Source organism: Panthera uncia, chromosome B1 (genome assembly GCF_023721935.1).
Source record: "Panthera uncia isolate 11264 chromosome B1, Puncia_PCG_1.0, whole genome shotgun sequence".
NCBI classification, from domain to species: Eukaryota; Metazoa; Chordata; class Mammalia; order Carnivora; family Felidae; genus Panthera; species Panthera uncia.
Window position 1 is genome coordinate 11,425,157 of NC_064811.1, and position 24,366 is coordinate 11,449,522.

General features: G+C 43.8%; 1 protein-coding gene across 4 annotated transcripts in view; it reads left to right on the forward strand.

Annotated features, from left to right (window-relative positions):
* The window catches only part of CD38 (CD38 molecule), a 61,615-nt gene that overhangs the window by 17,629 nt on the left and 19,620 nt on the right, over positions 1-24,366 (forward strand). For all 4 annotated transcript variants that reach the window (XM_049630337.1, XM_049630339.1, XM_049630336.1 and 1 more), the window contains exon 2: positions 22,077-22,206. In XM_049630337.1, the coding sequence (XP_049486294.1) occupies positions 22,077-22,206 (130 nt within the window). The remainder of the gene's footprint in view (positions 1-22,076; positions 22,207-24,366) is intronic.

A 24,366-nucleotide genomic window follows, 5' to 3' on the forward strand; every position in this document is an offset into this window, starting at 1 on the left:
AGGGACTGCTCTCTCCCAGTGTGTCCTTGAGATTACTGCAGAACCTGTGGCCGGCTTCCCTCCCACTCAGGTACACACACACAGCCAGCTCTGGTCTGGAACAAGTTGTGCACCCCTGAAAACTCTGATCTTTAGCTCCTAAGGCTGTTTGCAAGGTAGAAACTGGCTCTGTCCATATTTTTCGTCCTCCCATCCATGGTCCAGAGAGGTTTTTCTCTTGTCCAAATACAATCCCACACTTACACAACCTCTCTTTCTCTTCCATGTTTCTCTCCACTAAAGGGGATACCCCCCTCCATGCCTATGCTGCTCCTTTTATCTCTCCTGATACACAAACACACAACTCTGTCCTGCCAACCTGTCTCTGTATGTCTGTGGGGATGTTTCTGTCACTCTGGAGCCTGGATTCCTGGTGTTCCAACTGTTCTGGCCTCAATACTGCTGTGTTTGAGGGATGAGGGAAATTCCAATCTTCCTACTTCTCCGCCAGCTTGACTCACTGCTTATACCACATCTTTATCCATTCATCAGTCAATGAACATTTGGGCTCTCTCCCTAGTTTGGCTCTTGTTGATAAAGCCGCTATAAACATCGAGGTGCATGTGCTCCTTCGAATCTGTATTTTTGTATCCTTTGGGTAAATACCTAATAGTGCAATTGCTGGGTCATATTGTAGTTCTATTTTTAGTTTCTTGAGGAATTTCCATACTGTTCTCCAGAATAGCTGCACCAGTTCACATTCCCTGGGTCTTTTGTCCTTGTGGGGGCAATAAACCCTCTTCCCACGATACTCGAGGAAGGGACTGCTCTCTCCCAGGGTGCCCCTGAGATCACTGCAGAGCCTGTGGCCAGCTCCCCTCCCGCTCAGGTGTGAAAGTTGGTTCTTTTTAAACTTTATCAGAATCGTGTCAGAAAAGGATGCACATCCTGTGGTTGGGGAAATGGAGCCTGAGAAAGGTTAAATAATTTGGCTTACCCTACAGTCAGAACAGGCTGGGTAATTTGTGGGTCCCAGTGCAAAATGAAAATGCAAGGCTCATTGTTCAAAAAGCAAGAGAAAGCTCTTACTTTCTTCTGAGGTCTTGTCACACCGGTCAGATGGTTTTTACTTGCTATTTAATGTTGAGATCCTTGGACACTGGGATTCTTGCAGGGACAAAGCTGACCCTCCCAGGTACCTGGGGCCACACTCTACAATTCAGCTGATCCTTACCCTCCTGCACTCATGCTCCTGCGGGGGGGTGGAGGGTGGCAGCCGGAGAACCTTCCCTCCCTTGGGAGGTGAGAAAACAGTAAGAGGTCTGAACAAAGCTTCAAGTCCCTGGTTCAGGCTTCAGTTGCCCATTGGCCTTCTCCTACAAGACACAAAGCAATGATAAAATTATTGAGAATTTCTAGACAGCAACTGCAGAGCATTAAACTCCAAGCATGGGAACTTTCTGAATCCAGGGCCCCATGTGACTGCTTTGGTCAGATGCCCACGAAGTCGGTTTTGTAGTTAGTACATGGCAGGGTGGGGATTGAAAGTTGTCTTCTTTCCATACTTGGGATCATCAGACCCACCAGACTGATGGAGAAACTGAGACATGGAGTGATTCTTCTAAGGACCAGGGCTGGTAAGTGCGAGAGCTGGTTTTTGAACTAACTGCACAGCCTGCAGCCATTGTATCCTACAACTTCCAAAAGACTGTGTTCTCAGCACATCTCAGGGCCTGAGGCAGCCCATTCCTAACATAGGAGCATTTGTGTAGTCTCCCGATGGAGGCATCTGTTATTTTGTCTGTCTCAAAGGTGAGTCATGAGGCCGCAGTGTGAGGTCCTTGGGCTCCCCCTTTTAGGGAAGCAAGGTCCCAGAGCCCAGAGCATCGTCGTACTGTACTTACGGATCTCTGCAGGTAAAGCAGCAGAATGCCGTGTCCTGCCTGGTGGCCAGAACATTTTCTTTGTGGCTTATCTCTCCTCTTGAACCATCACCTCCTAGAGCTGGGTCAGGAAAGATGGTAGTGTATGCTCTGCTCTCCTAATCCTGTGCCTGTGGAAGGCATTGCTGAGTGATCCCGGCACACCGGGTGAGCCTGGCCCAGCCTCAAAACTGTCTACACAGCGTGCCACATAGATGCCTACAGTTGGCCGGAGTTGGCCGGAAAGATACATTCCAAGAGATCTATTCGTCATTCTGTGTCAGAATTGTGTTGCTTGTCAGCCTAAGTAGGTCAATGTAAAGTCTTATTTATCCCACCTGGGAAGAGCCACCATCATCCCATCTGTTTTCAGTCCTAGGTGCTTAAGTTCAAGAGTGACTAACAAGTGAGTTGATCCTGAAGTGGGGGCAGCAGGAGAAGAAGCTGGATAAAGAAGTTTGAGGGCCTGGGGCTGCTTGGCTTGAAGAAATCTGATGTGACAGAGTATGGGTGACTTGGGGGTCTCTTTTGGTGAAGAATAGTCTCGATGCCAAGGGATCAGGCGGGTGTTGTGTTGCTCTCTCTGTAAGGCAGAATCAGAGCCTCAAATAGCAAAAAGTCAAGAATAACAGCCAACATTTGCACAGCTCCTCACGACTGGAATTTATGTGTCAGGGTAGAAGTTTCAGCAAGTTAAGAGCACGCCTTTCATTAATAGAAGCAACGCATGCCAAAGATTTATTTACTCATTTATGAAGAAATCAGTAAAATGATAACGTCAGTTCAAAGAACACCTTGGGGGCACTAAGAATTTATACATATTTAAAGTAGAATATTAGATAGGTTAGGCACAAAACTGGTTAATGCTCTGCAAGTTAATTAAAAGCCATAACCTTTGGGATGTATCTTTTCTATCAGACAAAAATTATTTGCATCTTTAGCCAACAGGATGTATATTGTTACCACCTAACTTCATAAGCTTTGATAGTGAATAAAAATAACAAAGATACATTCTGCTAGATAATTAAATAACTGTCGGGGAAAACCTATCAAACAATTCCCCGTTAAGACATTGAAAGGACATCCTGCCCACTCCAAATTGTAAATATTTTCATAACACATTTATCCCATAAGTATTTCTCAAGCTCCTGTTATGTCCCAGAAACTCTTCTCAATCCTGGGGAGAGAGTAGTGAATAAAACAGACTACGCCCTTGCTCACATGGGTCTTTTTTTTTTTTTTTTTTTTTAATTTTTTTTTTTCAACATTTTGTATTTATTTTTGGGACAGAGAGAGACAGAGCATGAACGGGGGAGGGGCAGAGAGAGAGGGAGACACAGAATCGGAAACAGGCTCCAGGCTCCGAGCCATCAGCCCAGAGCCTGACGCGGGGCTCGAACTCACGGACCGTGAGATCGTGACCTGGCTGAAGTCGGACGCTTAACCGACTGCGCCATCCAGGCGCCCCTGGGTCTTTTATTCTAGTGGGATTGGGGTCCAGACAGTGAATAAAGCAGGAAAATATACCGTGTGGCAGATGATGGAAAGTGCTATAATGTGGGCTCGGGGGTGGTGTTAGGTACAATAATAAAATAAGAAAAGCTTCACTAAAAGCTGACATTTTAGCAAAGACATGAATAAAGAGGGAGAGCAAACCCAGAAATGTCTGGGGAAGAGCCTTCTAGGCAAAAGGAAGAGGTGCAGAGGCAACGCGAAACAGCACAAGCCCCAGTAGGATTGGAAGTTTTTGTTATAGAAATGTTCAAAAAAAAAAAAAAAAAAAAGGCAAAACTAGAAGGAATAGTAGTTAACCCCATTTACCTAATACCCATCCTTAATGATTATCAACATTTTGCTGTCTAATTTCTTCAATCTCCTCACTTTTCTTTCCCTCTAAAGTACTTTAAAGCAAATTCCAGACTTCATGTCATTTTGTGTATAAATACTTCAGTCCATATCGCTAACAAAAAAATAACATTTAAAAAACATAGTTGAAATGCTATTGTCATACTTGACAAAACTTGATTTTCATAGTTAAAAAAAGGTTTTTCTTTTTCCACTTATCCAATTTATGTATGGTGCAATTAAATTATATAATTAAAACAAGTAAAAACATATTTACAAGTTTGTGGGCTTATTTTTATTTTTATTTTTTAAGTAGGCTTCATGCCCAAAGTGGGGCTCAAACCTACAACCCTGAGGTCAAGAGTTGCACGCTCCACTGACTGAGCCAGGCAGGTGCTGTAAGACCAAGTTTTCTTTAGCATGAAGATGTTAAGAACAAAACGGGAAGCTGGATGAGATAAAATCAAGAATTGATTTCATGTGCACACACGCGCACATGTTTCGCGTGTGTTTCGCGTGTGTATGTGTGTGTGTTTCAAAGACTCGGGGTTTGGTAGGGGAAGAATAATTTTTTTCATGGATTTTTGTAATTGACCTCAGTGGGGAATAGGGCATCATCTTTTTCAACAAAATATCACCAGTAAATATCTACTCTGAAAGGATGGGATGATGAGAATCTTGTTTTGAAGACAAAAAAGAAAGTGAAAACTGACATCAGAAATTTCAAGAATAAATGGAGAAAGAGAGTAACTTTCTTTGTCCTTGCAATGACTTATTTTTTCCTAATTACAAAAATAAAACAAGCCTATTAGAGTATATTCAGAAAAATACATAAATATAGAGAGGAATACAAAATCACTTGACCCCCAAAATGGAATTCTAAATAGTGATGAATGCCACAATTACCAAAAAATAAAAAATAAAAAATAAATAAAAATAAATAAATAAATAAAAAGGGAAGTGTCGAGCTGCTTAAATGGATGGTTTCAGAATAAGCAGTTTTACAGAGCTAATTTAAATACCTTGTATAATATGACATTTACAAAAATTGCTAAGGTCCAGTTTTCCACTTCCTAGTAGGATGTATCAAAAATGATGTATCCACGTGGTAGAAAGTTATCTACATCTTTGGTCCTTGGATGCTTCGAAACAGTAAAGTCTGACTTGAAGGGACATTAGAAATTCCCCAAGGCATAGATTTCTTTGGTCTCCATCCATGTTTGCCTTGATTCTGTTCAAATGTTACTTTTATTATGACTATCAAGCAAATATTATAGTTATTGTGTTGGGACCGCACAGTTTATTTTTGTTTATTCTTTTTTAAAGTTTATTGATTTATTTTGAGAGAGTGAGTGTGTGAGCGGTAGAGAGGCAGAGAGAGAAGGAGAGAGAGAGAATCCCAAACAGGCTCCATACTGTCAGCACAGAGCCCAACACCGGGCTGGATCTCATGACCATGAGATCATGACCTGAGCCGAGATCAAGAATCTGACGCTTAAGGAACTGAGTCACCCAGGAGCCCCTCATAATTTAAATATTATCAAATTCATAATAAAATTTCCCTCCTCATTATTGCGTCTCCTGGGAGTAAGAATTGATTGATGAATGAACTTATCCCGAGCAGTGTCAAAGTTGGCAGTGACCAAATCTCCTTGGGAATTCTTCAAGAGCAAAGAAAGACTAAAAACATACAGAAACTGAGAGATGTAAAATTTCAAAGAAGGTGTGAGACTTAGGTCAAAGATGGTCGATCACATTTCATGTTTTAGCACTTTTTAGATGCAATTTCTTCAAAAGGACTGTTGAACTGCCGGATAGGAACACATCCATTTACCACCACCAATAGCCTCCTTTGTCTTTACCTGGCTAGTTGACGTCATCTTCCCTCTCAAGGGACGTCTTTTGCTTTCTTCAGTATTCCTTATTCTCACATCAGTATCTCCTCTCGATTTGTCTTTTTTTTTTTTTTTTAGGCTTAAAGAAATAATGTGTGACCGGGAAAATCAAAATACACCTCCCTTCAGTTTCCCTTCTTTCTCAGAGGCAAATACTGTTGTGTGTCTCTCTTGCATCTTTTTAGAAATGCTCTCTGGATATATAAGCATTTTTCCCATATTCTCTCCCCCACCCCACACATTGTCCCCTCTGTGCCTCACTCTTCTGTTTTCATTTTACAGTTGTATCTTGATTATTAGTGTAGTTCTGTCTCATTCTAATGGTTACATCATATTCCAGTGTATGGATTTACCATATTTTACATTTGTACTGATGGGCAATTGATGTTTAAAAAAAAACTTTTGTAATATCTTACAAACAGTGCTGCAATAAATTCTTGTGTGAGATAGAATCTTGAAAGAAGAATCACTAAATTCAAGGCTATACCATTTTTAATTTTGAAAATAGCCAAATTTCTATGAGGCAAATCACCTCTTGAGGCAATAAAAGTTTCTGTTTTGCCATACCTGTACAATATAGGGTGTTTTCAAACTTTCTGATTTTTTTAATCAATCTGATAAGAGAATATGTTACTGCATTCTGATTTTAATTATTATTTATTTTGTGTTTTGCCCTGCAGAGTAAGCTTTGTTTTTTCCCGTTACCAATGTATTTTGGTAATCGTAATCATGTTGTTTTAGAGATTTATCCTTGTGGATATATGAGCTCCAGTTCATTTATTTCAACTCGTGTATGAGATCCTGCTGAATGACCATATCTTACATGAATTAATCTATTCCCTTATCCTCAGTTTCTGCTGGCATAAACAATGCCAGAACACAAGTCTGCTCGTGCATATGATTTCCTCCTAAGGCATTTAGCTAGAGATAGAAATACTAAGCCAGGGGGCGCCTGGGTGGCTCAGTCGGTTAAGCGTCTGACTTCGGCTCAGGTCACAATCTCGCGGTCCGTGAGTTCGAGCCCCGCGTCGGGCTGTGTGCTGACTGCTCAGAGCCTGGAGCCTGTTTCGGATTCTGTGTCTCCCTCTCTCTCTGACCCTCCCGCGTTCATGCTCTGTCTCTCTCTGTCTCAAAAACAAATAAACGTTAAAAAAAAAAAAAGAAATACTAAGCCATGGCGTATGTCATCTTCCCCTTTATTGAGTGTATTAGTTTGCTAGGACTGCAGTAAGGAAGCACCGCTAGCTGAGTGGCTTAACAAATGTATTGTCTCACATTTCTGGAGCCAGAAATCTGAAGTCAAGGTGTCAGAAGGGATTGTTCTTTCTGAAGGCTGTGAGGAAGATCTGTTCCATATCTCTGTCCTAGTTTCTAGAAGCCTCAGCTGTTCCTTGTCTAGTATAGGCCATTCTCCCTGTGTCTTCACATTGTCTTTCTTCTGTGCGGGTCTCTCCCTGTGTCCAACTTGCTCCCTTTTATGAGGATCCTGGTCATATTGGACTAGGGTCCACCCCTATCATCAGCTTAACTTGAACATCTTCTAGGACCTTATTTCCAAATAAGGTCACAGTCTGAGGTCGTGGGGGGACATCTTTTGGGTGGACACAATTCATCCCCTAACAGTGAGTGTACCAATTAAGATGCTTTTGGCTACAAGTAAAAGAATACTCAGCTGAATGTAGTTTACTTATTTACTTATTTAAAATATTTTTTAACGTTTACTCATTTTTGAGACACAGAGAGAGAGAGAGAGAGAGAGAGAGTGCGCACACAAGCGGGGGAGGGGCAGTGAGAGAGGGAGACACAGAATCTGAAACAGGCTCCAGGCTCCGAGCTGTCAGCACAGAGCCCGACGTGGGGCTCTTACTCATGAACCGTGAGATCATGACCTGAGCCGAAGTCGACGCTTAACCCACTGAGCCCCCCAGGTGCCCCTGAAAGTAGGTTAAAACAAGAGGTTTTTACAGACACACATAACCAGCCAACCAGAAGTGACGTGGTCCTAGAGTCCGGTTCAGCTGCTCAGTGATGGACCAAGTCTTCTTATTCACTCTCCCATCTCCCTGGGTGGCTTCTGGTCCCAAGACGGCTGCTGCAGTTCCAGCTATTATGTCTTTCCTTATAGAATGATGCCCAGGGACAGAGAACAGGAGGATGGCAAGAATGCCCCCATTTCAAGTCTCTTTTTATCAGAGAATAGCATCTTTCTCGGGAGACCTCTCTCCATTGCCCCTGTGCTGAATTTCATTAGCCAGAATAGAGCCACATGGCTCCCCAAACTGGAAAGGAGGCTTGTGAGCTATTTGATATTTTGAATCAACGTGATAGGAGGCATGCTTTGCCAAGAGGGAAGAAGAGTGAGGAAAATCTGTTTGGGCTGGGAACCAGCAGTGTCTGCCATATTACCTATGGCCAGACTGGTCTCCACATTTGTGGTGTCACCTGACTTTCGGAAAAGTCCTTGTTGCTCTGTCCTCACCATCGCTCAGAACAATTTTGCGCATCTTTTTGTGGCTTTAGTTTTCATTTTCCTGATGACTAACACAACTGATCATCTTTTTATGCGCTTACATTGGCCGCTCTGGTGTGTGTGTGTGTGTGTGTGTGTGTGTGTGTGTAAAGTACCTATTTTTGTATTTTGCCTGTTTGTATGTTGAATTGTCTGTCTCCTCTACACATTCAAGATCCTAATTTTTTGTTAGTTTTGCAGATTGCGAATATGTTCTCCCGATCTGTGTCTTGACTCTTGACTTTATTAGATTCCTTGTATTACTGATGATTTTAATGTAATCATATTTATCTTTTGTGGTTGTGCCTTTTGTACCCTATTTAAGAATTTATTTTCTCAGAGGTCACAATAAAGGTCACATGTATTCCAAAAATGTTAAACATTTGCTTTTTGCAATGAACTCTTTTATCCACTTGGAATTTGTCTTCGTGTGTGGTGTAAGGTAGGGACTTAATTTCATTTTTTCCCCACAGATGGATAGTCAGTTGTGTGAGTACTATTTATCAAACAATTCATCCTTTCCTAAGGGCTTTATAATGCCACTTCCGTTTGCATTTCAGACCTGTTAGCTTGTTTCTGGGTTCTCTAATCTGTTCTATAATCTATCCCTAAACTACTACCACATTGTTTAAATCACTAATGTCTTGATATCCAGCAGGCACTGTCTGATTTCTGTTACTAGATATTAGTTTACATTTTCTGGGAGTACTTATATAAACAGAATCATATCCCGTGTACTCCTTTGTGTCTGGCTTTTTCATGGCCTCCATGTGATGTTTTCGAAATTCATCCCTGTTGTATGTATTAATAGTCTGTTCCCTTTTATTTCTGAATAGTAGTCCACTGTGTGTTTATATACCTGAACTTGTTTATCCATTCCTCTTTTGATGAACATTTGGCTTGTATTTCACTTTGGATATTGTGAGTAAAGCTCCTATGAACAAAGTTTCTGTGTGGATATACAGTTTCGTTCTCTTGGGCAACTACCCAGAATTGAAATAGCAGAGCTACATGCTTTAGCTATTTAAGAAACTACCAAACTTTCCTATAAGGTAATTGTATAGTTTTACATGTTCACCATCAGTGTACAATTATTCTAGCTGCTACACATTCTTTTTTTTAACCTTTATTTATTTTTGAGAGACAGAGACAGAGCATGAGCAGGGGAGGGGTAGAGAGAGGGGGAGACACAGAATCCGAAGCAGCTCCAGGCTCCGAGCTGTCAGCACAGAGCCTGACGTGGGGCTCGAACTCACGAACTGTGAGATCATGACCTGAGCTGAAGCTGGCCGCTTAACCGACTGAGCCACCCAGGTGCCCCTAGTTGCTACACATTCTTACTAACACTTGATATTATCAGACTTTTACACTTTTAGCCATTCTGATGCATTTGTAGTGGTATTTTTATGGTGCTTTTAAGAAAAAAAGTTTATTTATTTTGAGAAAGAGAGAGAGAGAGATGGTGAGCACACAACCGGGGGAGGGGCAGAGAGAGAGGGTGAGAGAGAATCCAAAGCAGGCTCTGAGCTGTTAGCACAAAGCTCAACGTGGGGCTCAATCTCATAAACTGTGAGATCACGACCTGAGCCAAAATCAAGAGTTGGACATCTAACCAACTGAGCCACCCAGGCACCCCTTATGGCACTTTGAATTTGCATTTCCCTCATGACTAATGGTGTTGAACATTGTCTCGTGGGCTTATTGAAGTATGCTTTCAAATCTCTTGCCAATCGTAAAAAAAAAAAGTTGGTTTTTGTTCTTACTATTGAGTTGTCAGTTTAGGTATTCTGGATGCAAGTCCTTTGTCAGATGTGTACTGAAAGTTTTTCTTTCATTTTGTGACATGCCTTTTATTCTTCTTTAATGGAGGCTTTTGAGGAATCAAGTTTTTTTTTTTTTTTTATCTTGATAAGATCCAACTTGTTCACTTTTTCTTATATATATCTTGCCTGACTTATGATGAGGTTACATCCCAATAAACTCATCATATATTGAAAATATCATAAGTCAAACATGTATTTATTACACCTCACCTACTGAACAGCATAGCTTAGCCTAGCCTACCTAAAGTATGCTCGGAATTCTTACATGAGCTTACAGTGGTCACAACAGAGTATCAGACTGCATACCTCTGGCCTGGGAGGAAATCAAAATGCAAAATTTGAAGTACGGTTTCTACTGAATGCATATCACTTTTGCATCAAATCATAAGTGGAACCATCATAAGTTGGGGACTGTATAGCTTGTGCTTTAGGTCTGTCCTCAACTCCTAGTTAATTTTGTGTAGGGTATGAAGTAAGGTAGGTTTCAGTTTTCTTTCACATATGAAAATCTATTTGCTGTCGCATCATTTATCGAAAGAGCTTTCCTTTCCCCATTGAATTGCTTTGACACTTTTGCTGAAAATCAATTGATCTTGCCTTAGTCTGTTTGGACAGCTATACCAGAACAGTATAAATCAGATGACTAATGAACAACAGAAATTTCTTTCTTCTTCTTCTTCTTCTTCTTCTTCTTTTACTTTTTTTTTTTTTAAAGTGTATTTATTTTGAGAGAGACACAGGCAGTGTGAGTTGGGGAGATGCAGAGAGAGAGAGGGGGAGAGAGAGAGAGAATCTGCCAGTGCAGAGCCTGATGTGGGGCTTGCACTCCCAAAACTGTTAGTTCATGCCCTGAGCTGAAATCAAGAGTTGGACAGCTTCACTGACTGAGCCACCCAGGTGCCCCCAGAAATTGATTTCTTACAATTCCGGAGGCTGGAAAGTCTAAGTTAAAAGGCCAGCAGTCTCAGTGTCATTGCATTTGGAATTAAAACAGCCCTTCCTTGATGATAATTCAGACAGTCAGTTCTCAGTCTTCATATTCCTTGGCTAATCAAGAGCATCTGACACAGTCCATCACTTCCACCACCTTAATACACTTTCTTCACTTGGCTCCCAGAATAACCCATTCTCCTGCCTATTGTCCTACATTCCAATCTTTATTGGGTTTTTCTCCCCACCTCTTCTGTCAGATTGCCTCAAGGCTCAATCCTTGGTCATCTTCTCTCTTTTGTATTTTGGTTGCTGATCTCAGGTAGTTTCATGGCTTTCTCTCTCCTGAACTTCAGGATCAGACACCCGTCTGTTTAGTCCACAGCCTCACTTGCACATCTAATAGAAACTTCAAGCTCAGCGTGTTTGAAACAGAACTGATCAATGCCATCCCCACTAAACCTCTCCATCCCAGTTCATGGCAACTCCATCCTTCCAGTGTCCCAGGCTACAAACTTTGGAATTATTATCGACTCCTTATTTCTTTAACACCACACATCTAATCCATTAGGAAATTTAAGGCTAAAGGGAGTCTATCACTTCTTACCATCTCTCCTTCTACTACCCTGGTCCACATCACCACAGCTACTTGCTCACATTACTGGTCTAGCTTCCTCTTTCGGACTATACTCACTGAAGCTGTCAGAGAAATCCTTTGAAACTTAAGTAATATCATGTGCTTCCTGCGCTGTGGATCCTCTATGGCTCCACGGTTCTCCATGTGTAGAAGCTCCATTCCTGACAATGGCTCTGGGAGCCCCACCCACTATGCCTTCCTTTCTGTCTACTGTCCACCTGGCTTTCTCTGCTCCAGCCACCAGCCGTACTGGCTTCTTTGCTGTTTCTTGAACATATCAGGCATTTCAGGCCAGATTAATGGAATTAGTGACTTCTAAGCTTTCCTGAAGATTTTTTTTAAATATAATTTATTGTCAAGTTGGCTAATATACAGCGTATACAGTGTGCTCTTGGTTTTGGGGGTAGATTCCTATGATTCATTGCTTACATACAACACCCAGTGCTCATGTCAACAAGTGCTCTCCTCAATGCCCATCACCCATTTTCTCCATCCCCTCCTCCATCAACCTTCAGTTTGTTCTCTGTATTTAAGAGTCTCTTATGGTTTGCCCCCCTCCCTCTCTGTTTGTAACTATTTTTTCCCCTTCCCTTCCCCCAGGGTCTTCTGTTAAGTTTCTCAAGTTTCACATATGAGTGAACACATATGATATCTGTCTTTCTCTGCCTGACTTATTTCACTTAGCATAATACCCTTCAGTACCACCCATGTTGCTACAAATGGCAGGATTTTATTCTTTCTCATTGCTGAGTAGGATTCCATTGTATATATAAACCACATCTTCTTTATCCATTCATCAGTTGATAGACATTTAGGCTTTTTCCATAATTTGGCTATTGAAAGTGCTGCTATAAACATTGGAGTACATATGCCCCTATGAAACAGCACTTCTGTATCCTTTAAATAAATTTCTAGTAGTGTTATTGTTGGGTCATAGGGTAGTTCTCTTTTTAATTTTTTGAGGAACCTCTACACTGTTTTCCAGAGTGGTTGTACCACTTTGCATTCCCACCAAAAGCACAAGAGGGTTCCCGTTTCTCCACATCTCGCTAGCATCTGTTGTTTCTTGAATTGTTAATTTTATGACTCACTATGACTGGCGTGAGGTGGTATCTCAGTGTGGTTTTGATTTGTATTTCCCTGATGATGAGTGATGTTGAGCATCTTTTCATGTGTCTGTTGGCCATCTGGATGTCTTCTTGGGAAAAGTGTCTATTCATGTCTTCTGCCCATTTCTTCACTGGATTATTTGTTTTTCAGGTGTTGAATTTGATAAGTTCTTCATAGATTTTGGATACTAACCCTTTATCTGATATGTCATTTGCACATATCTTTTCCCATTCCGTCAGTTGCCTTTTAGTTTTGTTGATTGTTTCCTTTGCAGTGCAGAAGGTTTTTACCTTGATGAGGTCTCAATAGTTCATTTTTGCTTTTATTTCCCTTGCCTTTGGCGATGTGTTGAGCAAGAAATTGCTGCAGCTGAGGTCAAAGAGTTCTCCTCTGGGGTTTTGATGGTTTCCTGTCTCACATTTAGGTCTTTCATCCATTTTGAGTTTATTTTTGTGTATGGTGTAAGAAAGTGGTCCAACTTCATTCTGCCTGTTGCTGCCCAGTACTCCCAGCACCATTTACTAAAGAGACTGTCTTTTTTCCATTGGATACTCTTTCCTGAAGAGTTTTTTAAGTAAGCTCTATGCCCAATGTGGGACCTGATCTCCTGACTCCGAGATCAAGAATCCACAGACTGAGCCAGCCGGGAGCCCCAAGAGTCTTCTTCTGTCTTAACACCCTACTTGCAAAATTCTGACTTCCTCAGGGAATCTTGCTGGTTGCTCTCTTCGCCCACAAGGTGGCAATCTTTGCCTTCAATTCAGGCTCCCTCAGTCTCAAATTAAAGAATTAACCACTGAGTTAACGGGCTCTCGTGTTTTCTTTGGGCCAAGACAATGTTCCCTGCAGGACTTCACGGCAGGAAAAGTTATAGAATGAGTGTAACTACCCCTTGAGATCTAAGTGTTTTTAGGGATGAGGATTTTAGGCTGTGAGAGCTTTCTTGGGGGAGCAACATATTACGTAGTTGATGTTGCTTTATTGGTGGGGACTTTGAAATAGAACTATTATTTGTGGGAAGGGTGACAGCATATCCTGAGAGGTGACAGCACCAAGTTAGGAAGTGTGAAGTAGGCTGACAACATACAGATTTAACCACCAAATGTACTTGGTTTTCACCTTGGTATAAGACTTTAACTCTCTGCCCATCCCCTGTACCCTATTGGCTTTATCCCTTCGCTTGGGAAACAAGTGTCTATTCTGATCTGTACCTTTGCATGCCATCTAGGGAAAGGACAGCCCCTCTGGGGTCTTAGGTCCTCATTTCTGTTAGGAACAACTTCACCTCCTGTGGAGGGCAGCATTGTTCAGAGAAAGAGTGGAGTTTGGAATGTCAGATAGGTCTGCCCCTTGCTAATTGTTCGGCTTTGGTCTTGTTGCTAAACTCTGAGCTTCAGTAGCTCTAATGATAGGAACTTCCCCACAGGGCTAGTGTGAGATTTAAATAGTATGAGTTAAGGAGTAAGCACAGTGCCTGGCACATGGGGAGCACTCTGTGGTGGTCATACACTTTTCCTTCTTCCTTCAAGTGCTCCCTCCTGCCTCTGGGCTCCTGGAGACAACTGCCGGGGTAGGTCAGAAGTAGGGAGAAGGGGGGAGAAGCCAACAAGAAGGGTCGACTCATGGGGGATAGGGCAACTGAGGAACTGTCTGGGGTCTGCTGGAAGGAATAGAGTGGTAGGAAGGGGGAGGACGTGCCACTGACATTGAATCCTAAGGAGGCAGGCAGAGAAATACTGTCATGGCTAAGACACCAGCTCAGCCTGCAGACTTTCTTACTAACAAATCGAGTCTTTCAGAAGCTGCTTTTGGAGCTTCTGCCAAGCATAAACACTGATTAAGGCATGCTGGTTTTCCCAGGCCCTCTGATTCTTGAATATCCTTCTCAAGATTGGAGGTTACTGTCATTGTCCCTCAGCCCAAGACCACCAGGAACACAGGGCAGTTGAACAAGATGGGCTTCATCTCTCTTTCCAAGAGTGAGCCTTAGTACGAGGGCCCCCAGGGCAGGGGAGGGTTCAGTGTGAGCATGTTAGAAAGGATTGATAGGATTGGGGCTTGTTTTATGAGCTTTTGGGGGAAAGAGGCTGGCTTTGCCTGGATGCTGCCAGGGAGCACAGGGCAAGGGGGTCATTCTGTGATAGGGTCTGCCAGGCTGCAAGCATGAAGCAAAGCCAAAGCTGTCACTGGTAAAGAGGGAGCAGCCACTGATACTTACTACGATACAAGGATATTTGGTCTGTGTGTGTGTGTGCATGTGTGTGTGTGTGTTGTGGATATTGTCTGTTGACATCACAGTCTCAGGGTCACAGAGAGGCTTTATTTGATGTCAGGTGCCCTTGAATTATGTTCAACAGGAGAACACCAGGACAATGCAATTCTCTTTTTCATCGCCAACATCTCCATATATAACCTTGTGCTCTCTGGGTCCCCAGGAGGAGGGAACTACAGCAGCTGGGCTGTGATGGCTTTACTTAATTTTGGAAGAAGGGATGATCCTGAGGGGAAGAAAGAAGGCAAGCGAGTGGGCTAATGGTCTGGTCAACTGGACCTCCAGGTAGATAGACTAACGCCATTTGCTAGAACGAAGCGGCCTATGTCGTGAATCCCCTTAACAGGACGTCCTTGGTTAAAGATGACTTAGAGAAAATTGATTCATCATCTGTGAGGCGTGATTCCCTGGAAAGTCATGTAAGTAGTGGAACTCTCTGGGTAATAAAATGGAGATATTTCATCCTTTTAATCCTTCTCGTTGTGTAACGAACCCTACAGAACCCAAAAGGTCACTTCATGGTGTTATCCGTGATTCTGGGCCAGAAAGCATGTGTCTCATGCAGGAAGGCAGGCAGGACACCAGGGGCGATATAGGAAGTGGCATCCCTTCCTCCCTTCCTTTGACTGAGCCTCTCAATGACTTGTCTCCTTGATATCATTCATCAAGTCTGACTCTGAGTATGATCTGTGATGAGGAGTGATTTGACAACCCAGTCTTGCTTGAGGATGCAAGAAAGTCTTTAAAGTGGAGACAGTTCCACTGGAAAAAGTCTGTGGCCCTAACCCCTACCCCTCCTCATATATCACATCACTGGTCCTTGAGTGGTGGGGCCAGGGCATCTTGCCTGATTACATGCTATTGTTTTTAACAGGATGAGGGGTAGAAAAGACACTTTGTAGCTAGTAGACGTGAGGGAGGGCGCAGAAATGATGGGTGGTGACGGAGAAGACATCCTCTTCTGTCTCTGCTGGATACAGGAATTCCTAAGGTGGTATGTTTTCTTTAAACCCAAGTCCTAAGCTTCCCAAGATTCTCAAGTGTTTGGTCTAATTGCTCAAGCTACTCTAAAAGAAAATAAAAGTTTTGTTATGATCGCTATTGTAATATATGTTTATTGTAGGAAAAGTCAAAGTATAAGGATGGGACGATTACAAGGCAACCTTATACTCCTCACAACCAGATATAACTATTTTAAAACATGGTTTGAGGGGCACCTGGGTGGCTCAGTTGATTGAGCGTCTGACTCTTGACTTCTGCTCATGTCATGATCTCACGGTTTGTGGGTTTGAGCCCTTCATCCGGCTCTGTGCTGACAGCGCGGAGCCTGCTTGGGATTTCTGTCTCCTTCTCTCTCTGCCCCTCCCCCACTTGCTGTCTATTTCTCTCTCTCAAAAAACAAACAAGCAAACAAACAAACATGGTTTGATTGCCGTGGTTTCTTTTCCTTTTAGTTTTAAAAAATTGGTTGTGGGGCACCTGGGTGGCTCAGTCGGTTGGGCGTCGGACTTTGGCTCAGGTCATGATCTCACGGTTTGTGGGTTCGAGCCCTGTGTCCGGCTCTGTGCTGAAAGCACAGAGCCTGGAACTTGCTTCGGATTCTGTGTCTCCCTCTCTCTCTGACCCTCCCCTGTTCATGCTCTGTCTCTCTTTGTCTCAAAAATAAACATTAAAAAAAATTAAAAAAAAATAAATAAAAATAAAAAATTGGTTGTGATTTTGCTATATCTTCATTTAAAAAAATTGAACTTCCCTTCCCCCCTTTCTGGCTGGCTTGGATAATCCATTGTTAAATTTTTTCTTTTAATGTTTATTTATTTCTGAGACAGAGAGGAACAGAGCCTGAGGGGGGAGTGGCAGAGAGAGAGGGAGACATAGAATCCGAAGCAGGCTCCAGGCTCCGAGCTGTCAGCACAGAGCCCGACGCAGGGCTCGACCTCGCAAACTGCGAGATCATGACCTGAGCCGAAGTCGGTCGCTCAACCGACTGAGCCACCCAGGCACCCCTTGGATAATCCATTTTTATTGTAAACCAACAATACAGAAAAATATGAGGTGAAAGTGGAAATTTGCCTTTATTTTTCTTCCAAGAGACAACCCCAATTACCAGTTTGGTGTGCATCTTTTTCCTGTTTTCTAGAAGGTGAGGTCTCCTTTCATCACTTACCATAAAATAAATATCCCCCAAGTGATTCCAAGCTCTGTATAAATACGTTGTTCAAAGGCTGCTTTGTTTTCCGCTGAGCAGAGACACCTTTTGACGCCATTCCCTTCTGTTGGCTACACAGCTCTAATCTCTGGAACCCATCAAAGGCAGCGAAGCCAGAAAGGGGGCACATAGAAACCCCGGGCGGTTACAAATATAGATAGATTTTGCATGCCACAACAACAGGGGAGCCCACAAAGAAAAATCATTTTCAAAAAAGAAGACTGCTTAACATTTAATCAAGGAGTTTTTGTTTTTGTTGTGTGGTTTTAAATCCCGTGCCTATCCTCTGTAGTAGAGAATTAGAAAATGTTCCACTATTTATTGTGTTTTCAAGTTTTAGTGCCTTGGGCAAAAGTCACCGGTGCTTTGATTGTAATTAGTTCTGGTCTTTCTCTGCCCTCAACCATCATCTGAGTGCCTTGAGGATAGCTCTGTGTCTGGTGGGAGGCTCTCGGTAGGACCCCGGGAAGTATTTGTGGAAGGAAAGAGTGAGTGATGAAGCAGCCCAAGTGTCCACGGTGGGTAAACGGATACCCAGAATGACGTGTAAGCCTACAGTGGAATGTTGAGCCTTTGAAAAGGCAGGGGATTCTGACACCTGCTACAACACGGGTAAGCTGTGAGGACATTGCACTAAGTGAAATCAGCCAGTGATGGAAAGACAGGTACCCACAGTAGTCGAATTCGCTGAGATAGAAAGTGGCAGTGCAGTTCCCCTGGGAGGAAGGGGGAAGGGGAGGCTTCTGAAAAATTCTCAGTTCTACTCTTTCCACCTTTGCCATTCTGACTTGGTTGGCCTGGAGTCGGTCTTTTCCGAAGCTCTTGGGTGATGGTCAAGTGTGGCCAGAGCTGAGAGCCACAGGACCCGATGACTTCCCACAGTCTGATCCGGGCACAGACAGCTCTTGGGAATAGCCCTGGGGCTCACAGTCTCTATCCCAGGCAGCAGGTCTGCCTGGAAGTAGCACCATTTTGGAATGGAGAGCCATTTTTAATGCAAAAAACAAAACAAAACAAAACAAAACAACAACTTCCAGAAATGGCTCTTCCTTCCATGCTGCTTCTTCAATTTTTTTATGTTGTTTTTATCTTATATTTGAGAGAGAGAGATCAACAGAATGTCAGCAGGGGAGGAGCAGAGAGACGGAGACAGAACCTGAAGCCGCCTCCAGGCTTCAAGCTGTGAGCGCGGAGCCCGACGTGGGGCTCGAACCCATGAGCAGTGAGATCGTGACCTGAGGTGAAGTCAGCCGCTCAACCGACTGAGCCACCCAGGGGCCCCCCATGCCGCCTCTTCAGTCAGAGGCGCACCTCCATCTCTGTTGGACACAGACGTTCCCGAGGCCACCTGTTTCTTATAACCGGCCAATTTACTCGGAGCAGCTTGGCTTGGCTATCATCTGATCTGATGGAACGGTGCTCTACCCCGGGGAACAAACATGAACACGGGGGATTCTTGCAAAGAAGCCACACTAATGAACTTGAGGCTCCTTTCCGCATTGACATCTATAAATGAGTACTGCAGACACCTCCCTATAGTGCCATCCCAACGCCTTTTTAATTCTATATATGTATTTATGCCGATCAAAACGGTGACTGGCACATCCAGGGTGCAATGTTTACTTTTGAGTTTAAGGATAAAAAGAAACTTCAGGGGCTCCTGGGGGGCTCAGTCACTTAAGCATTTGACTCTTGATTTCAGCTCAGGTCATGATCTCAAGGTCGTGAGATCGAGCCCCACATTGGGATCCGTGCTGAGACTCGGACCCTGCTTGGGATTTTCTCCCTCCCTCTCTCTCTGTGCCTCCCTGTGCTTGTGTTCTATCTCTCAAAATAAAGAAATAATAATACATTAAAAAAAAAAGTAGCTTCATAAAGCTTGACCCCAGACTTCTGATTGCTCCTCCTCATTTTCTCTCAGTTGTGGACACAAGGAGGCTGTGATCTCTGAGACAGAGAAAGGGAAGGCAGTTAAATCATAAGCTCTTCTCACGTCTGTTTCAGCTTATGTTCTAGAACTCTGCTCCTTCTAGACAAGGAGCTCCGTTAAATTATTATCAACCTGGGGATCCTTGAGCCCAGAAGGTAGTGTCTCCTGAGCTGGGGGTCTACATACCTAAGAAACATAAAAATAATTTTAGAGGTTCGTGAGTTCTCCCGGAGGCTCCATCAAATCTTTGGTGATTACATAACATGTTCATGAAAACATCTGGTAAACAGTGGGTTCTCGGTGCACGTTCATTTCTCTTTCCTGCCAGATTTTTTTTTTTTTTTTTTTTTTTGTAGTGGAAAATTCTCTTGCTCTTCATCTCAGGGAGACATCTCTCCCCCTCCAGACTTTGTCTGCCCCAAGTTCTGCAGATGCTGGTAGAAGAATTGTATGAGGGAGTTGGAATCCGGAACAGGACATTGTTGAGAAGGCCATTGAATTAAATTAATGGAAGTAAAACATGATCCCCCAAAGTGACATAGCCACCAAACACTTTTTCTCTAAACTTGCCATGATGGTGCCCCATACGTTTTGATTGACATTGAAGTACATAATGCAATAACCCGTTTTCTTTGAAATGTGCAGTGTATGAAGAAAGCCAGTGTATGGTTTCCTGGCCCAGCTTTGGAAGGCAAGCCATGAGGCAGTTGAAATGTCCTGTGCAGACTGGGGAGTAGAGGGATCTCGGCTTGAAAGAGCCCTCCACGAAGCCTGCAGGTGTTGTGTGTGAGCTCATCGAATTCTCTCGAACCTCCCATGAGTGAAGTGATATTACCTCCCTTTCACAGATGGGGAAACTGAGGCTGGAGCGCTTTTCTAGCCTGCCTTCCAAGGCAATGCTGTAGTAGGGTGGTGGGAGCCTGACCTTCAGGGTCACACAGACTTGGGACCTGTCCCGGCTTTCCCACTCACTCATCCTGTGACCTCTGACCGGTTCTATAACTTTGCAGCCTTCAAGTTTCCTCATCAGTAAAATGGGACAACGGTAGGATCTCCCTGTGACCAAGGCCCTTTCTTCTCTAGAATCGAAGTAGTGATTTTAGCTCTGCAATGGCCGTCAAGGTGAAAGATTGCTTCGCACCTTCCTTTGCAGCTAGGTGTGGCCTGTGATAACATCTTAGCAAATGAGATGAGAGCAAATAGAACATCTTCTAAGAGCCTGTCCTTAAGAAGCAGCCCACGTGCCCACTGCTGCTGCTGCTTTCCCCTCCTCTTCCTTCTTTCTCTTCCTCTTTCTTTTCCTTAACCTTTCCTGTTGGCTGGAATGTAGTCATGGTGGCTGGAACTGAAGTAGTCATTTTGGACTGAGCAGATGGGTCTCTGATATGTGCAATGTCATAGAAATCCCAGATACTGGCCTTGAGCTTGAGATATGAGCAAGAAATAAAATTCTCTGTTGCGTCCCTGCAATTTTAGGTCTTACTAAGTTGAATCAAATACTGATACATTTGCTCAGAGAAATGATAGGAGATTAGATGAGATATGTATGTGAAATATATATTAAGCCCCCAATAAATGCTACCTTTTGTTGTCATTGTTTATTACTACTACTACTACGAAATTATTATTATTATTATTGCCTCAGCCCACCCAGCTACCGGATGACTGATCTGGAATTCTGTCCTGTGGCTTTTGCATATCAAAGCCATTACATTTTACAGGCTGATTCTTACTATGAGTGGAAGATCAAGGAGACAATCATATTGCCTGCGGACAAGGGGATGGGCAGTACTGTTACCCTCTGGGTTGGGTTTGCACCCTAATCTGACCCCAAGGGGCCGGGTGTTCTCACCATCCCAGGTGCAGGACATACTAACTCTGTGTGCCCTTCCGGGCCCTGTGAGGATGAGCCCCATTCCTAAGTTGGCCCAGGAGGTATATGGGCCACGCCTGCCTCTATGGGCTGCAGATGACTGCTCACAGCCAGCAAGGTCTGAGCAAGGGGCCCGAAAAGAAAGACAGGAAATATTATTGCTGATGTTGCGTGAACCTTTATTCTGTACTGGGCAGTGTGCCGAAAGGATTTACCATGTGTTTTATTTAAGCCCCCAAAGGTTGGGGTTTATCCTGATCGTGATACCTGAGCGCTCCCAGGGGAGACCCACCTCTTTGTCCCGAGGAAATGATGGGTTTCTGTGCACCTGCTAACAGGAACACAAGGGATTTCAGCTGCTGTCTTCTTAGCCCCTCTCTGTGCCCCCATCCCTCCTCCCTCCGCTCTTTCCCACCCACCTGCCTCCTCATGGCTGGGGGCTGTCTGGAGGGGACGAGGAGTCCGAATTCTATTTCAGAGACCTCTATCTTTAGGGCCAGCTCAGAATTTTCTAGTGGTGGCTCAAAAAAAAAAAAAAAAAAAATCAGATGAGACCACTCTCATGCTTAAAATGATCCAATGGCTTGCCAGTAATTAGAGTAAAATTTGAGATCATTTCTTTGGTCCAAAAGACCTAAGTGATCTACCGCCTGATTATTTTTCTGACCTGATTTCTTACCACTCTTTTCCTTATTCCTTTCTGTGGCAGCTGTGTATTTCAGGGTCTTTGTCCTTGTAGTAGCCTCCGTCTGGAATGTTCTCCTTCTCATCATTCAGTCTTAGCTTAAATGATCTTTCAGGGACACCTGTCCTGACCAGCCTCCCTAACCTGGTCATTGTATCCTGCTGTCGCCCCCCCCCCCCCTTGATTTTCTGAATACTTGGAATAGTCCGTACCGATTTTGTTAACTTATTTGCTTGTTTGATTACTGTCTGTGTCTCTAACCGGAGAAGCAGCTCTGGGAGAGGCAGGGACGTTTCAGGGTGGGGAGGATAACGGTCATCTCTTAAAAAATGCTGTCCGGATGTGCGTGAAGTTCTAGGCATGCAGCCCGTGCTTCGTAAATGACACGTGCCCAGGTAATTATGTTCAAAACCTAACCTTTCATGTTTTGTTTTGTTTTCCGTGTTTTGTCTCACAGACATAAAGATTGCCAAAAGATAGGGAAGGCATTCACAAATGCATTTCTTTCTAAGGATCCTTGCGGCAGCACGGCACAGGACTATCAGCCATTGATGGAGCTGACGAATCAAACTGTACCTTGTGACAAGGTAATGGGATAGAGTTATTGATTTTTTTTAAAGTTTATTTATTTATTTATTTATTTAGAGAACCAGCAGGGGAGGGGCAGGGGGGGTGGACAGAGGATCTGAGGTGGGCTCTGTGCTGACAGCCCCTGATGTGGGGCCCAGACTCATGAACTGTGAGATCATGAGTCAAAGTCAGATGCTTAACTGACTGAGCCACCCAGGCACCCCGAATTATTGATTTTTAAAACTGAGGATAAAAAAGGGTGCCTGGGTGGCTCAGTCAGTTTAACATCCAACTCTCGATCTCAGCTCAGGTCGTGATCTCAGGGTTCATGAGATTGACCCCGCATCAGGCTCTGTGCTGTCAGCTTGGGATTCTCTCACTTCCTCTCTCTGCTCCTTACTTGTGCGTGCACTCTTTCTCTCAAAATAAGTAAACTGCAAAAAACAAAACAAAACAAAAAACAGGGGGCGCCTGGGTGGCTCAGTTGGTTAAGCGTCCAACTTCAGCTCAGGTCATGATCTCGCGGTCTGTGAGTTCGAGCCCCGCGTCGGGCTCTGTGCTGACAGCTCGGAGCCTGGAGCCCGCTTCGGATTCTGTCTCCCTTTCTCTCTGACTCTGCCCTGCTCACATTCTGTCTCTGTCTCTCTCAAAAATAAATAAACATTAAGAAAACCCCAGCAAAACAAAACAGGATAAAAGCCAAAGGAAGAGACTACGGGACCAAATTTTGGCCAGGATGATGGAGGAGAAAAATCTGGAGGTTAGGGTGTGTGCGTGGTTGGCCGAGATGGCGTCTGTGGAGATTTTGCGGCATCTGGATATCATCTGGATTTGGGACATGTGAGGAAGGAAATTAAGAGAGAACCGGGGACAGGGAAAGTGGAAAGAGACGTGACCAAAAATCAGGCAAAGCAAACCTGTGGGAAACCCAACCAACCCAAACAAAAAGGACCCGACTTTATATAACTGCGAAACTCTCCCTTGACCTCTGACGATGATGATGATAATTCATAGCCACCCTGCAGAATAAACAAGTCAAGAGTCAACACCCCCATTTTACCGGTGAGAACACTGAGACTTGGTGAGGTTAGGCGGTCAGTGACTGCTCACGTTTGGTGGCCTTGAAAGTGACCAGTTGAAATGTTGGTAGCCTGGGATTTGGAGCCAGAGAGGCCTGGGGTTTATACATAGACTGTACTGGAACAAGTGTGGAATGGCGTACATCTTTCCTCAAGTCAGCATTTAAGGTGAAAATTCAGTGCGCCCCAAATCATCTTTGTGTAGCCTCCGAGCCAGGCACCTATTATAGCCTCTCATCCCCTCGGTGGAGAGCTAGGTTTATTCCAGAGAGCCGGCCAGGTGCACCGACACGGGGCGTACAGAAGAGCTGCTTGGCAAATAACCCCAAGGATCCCTAACTCGGCAACAGACCCGGGACTAAGCACTTTTTATTTGCAATTGTCTCATTTCATCTCACATCTCGGGTTCCTTACAGTCACTATCGATACCATTTTACAGATGGGGAAAGTGAGGTTTCGTGATGCTCTGGCTGCCCAGGGTCAGACAGCTGTAAGTAGTGACGCTGGTTTCACGGGGCACGTGCCTCTGGGGCCCACGCTTCAAACCACGCCCTCCACGCCCTCCTATCGGGAAGGAGTAGAGGGGCACCTGGGTGGCTCAGTAGGTTGAGCCTGGGACTCTGGATTTTGGCTCAGGTCATGATCGCATGAACCATGAGATAGAGCCCGAGTTGGGTTCTGTGCTAACAGTGTGGAGTCTGCTTGTGATTCTCTCCCCCCCCCTTTCTCTCTGCCCCTCACCCCCTCACAAAATAAAGAGATAAACTTAAAAAAAAAAAAAGAAGGTGCCATTTGCAACTATGTGGATGGAACTGGAGGGTGTGATGCTAAGTGAAATTAGTCAGAGAAAGACAAAGATCATAGCACTTCACTCATATGAGGACTTAAAGATACGAAACAGATGAACATAAGGGAAGGGAAGCAAAAAGAATAGAGAAACAAGGAGGGAGACAAAAGCATTAAGATATTCTTAAATATGGAGAACAAATAGAGTGTTACTGGAGGGATTGTGGGAGGGGGGAGGGGCTAAATGTGTTAAGGGCATTAAGGAATCTACTCCTGAAATCATTGTTGCACTGTATGCTAACTAACTTGGAT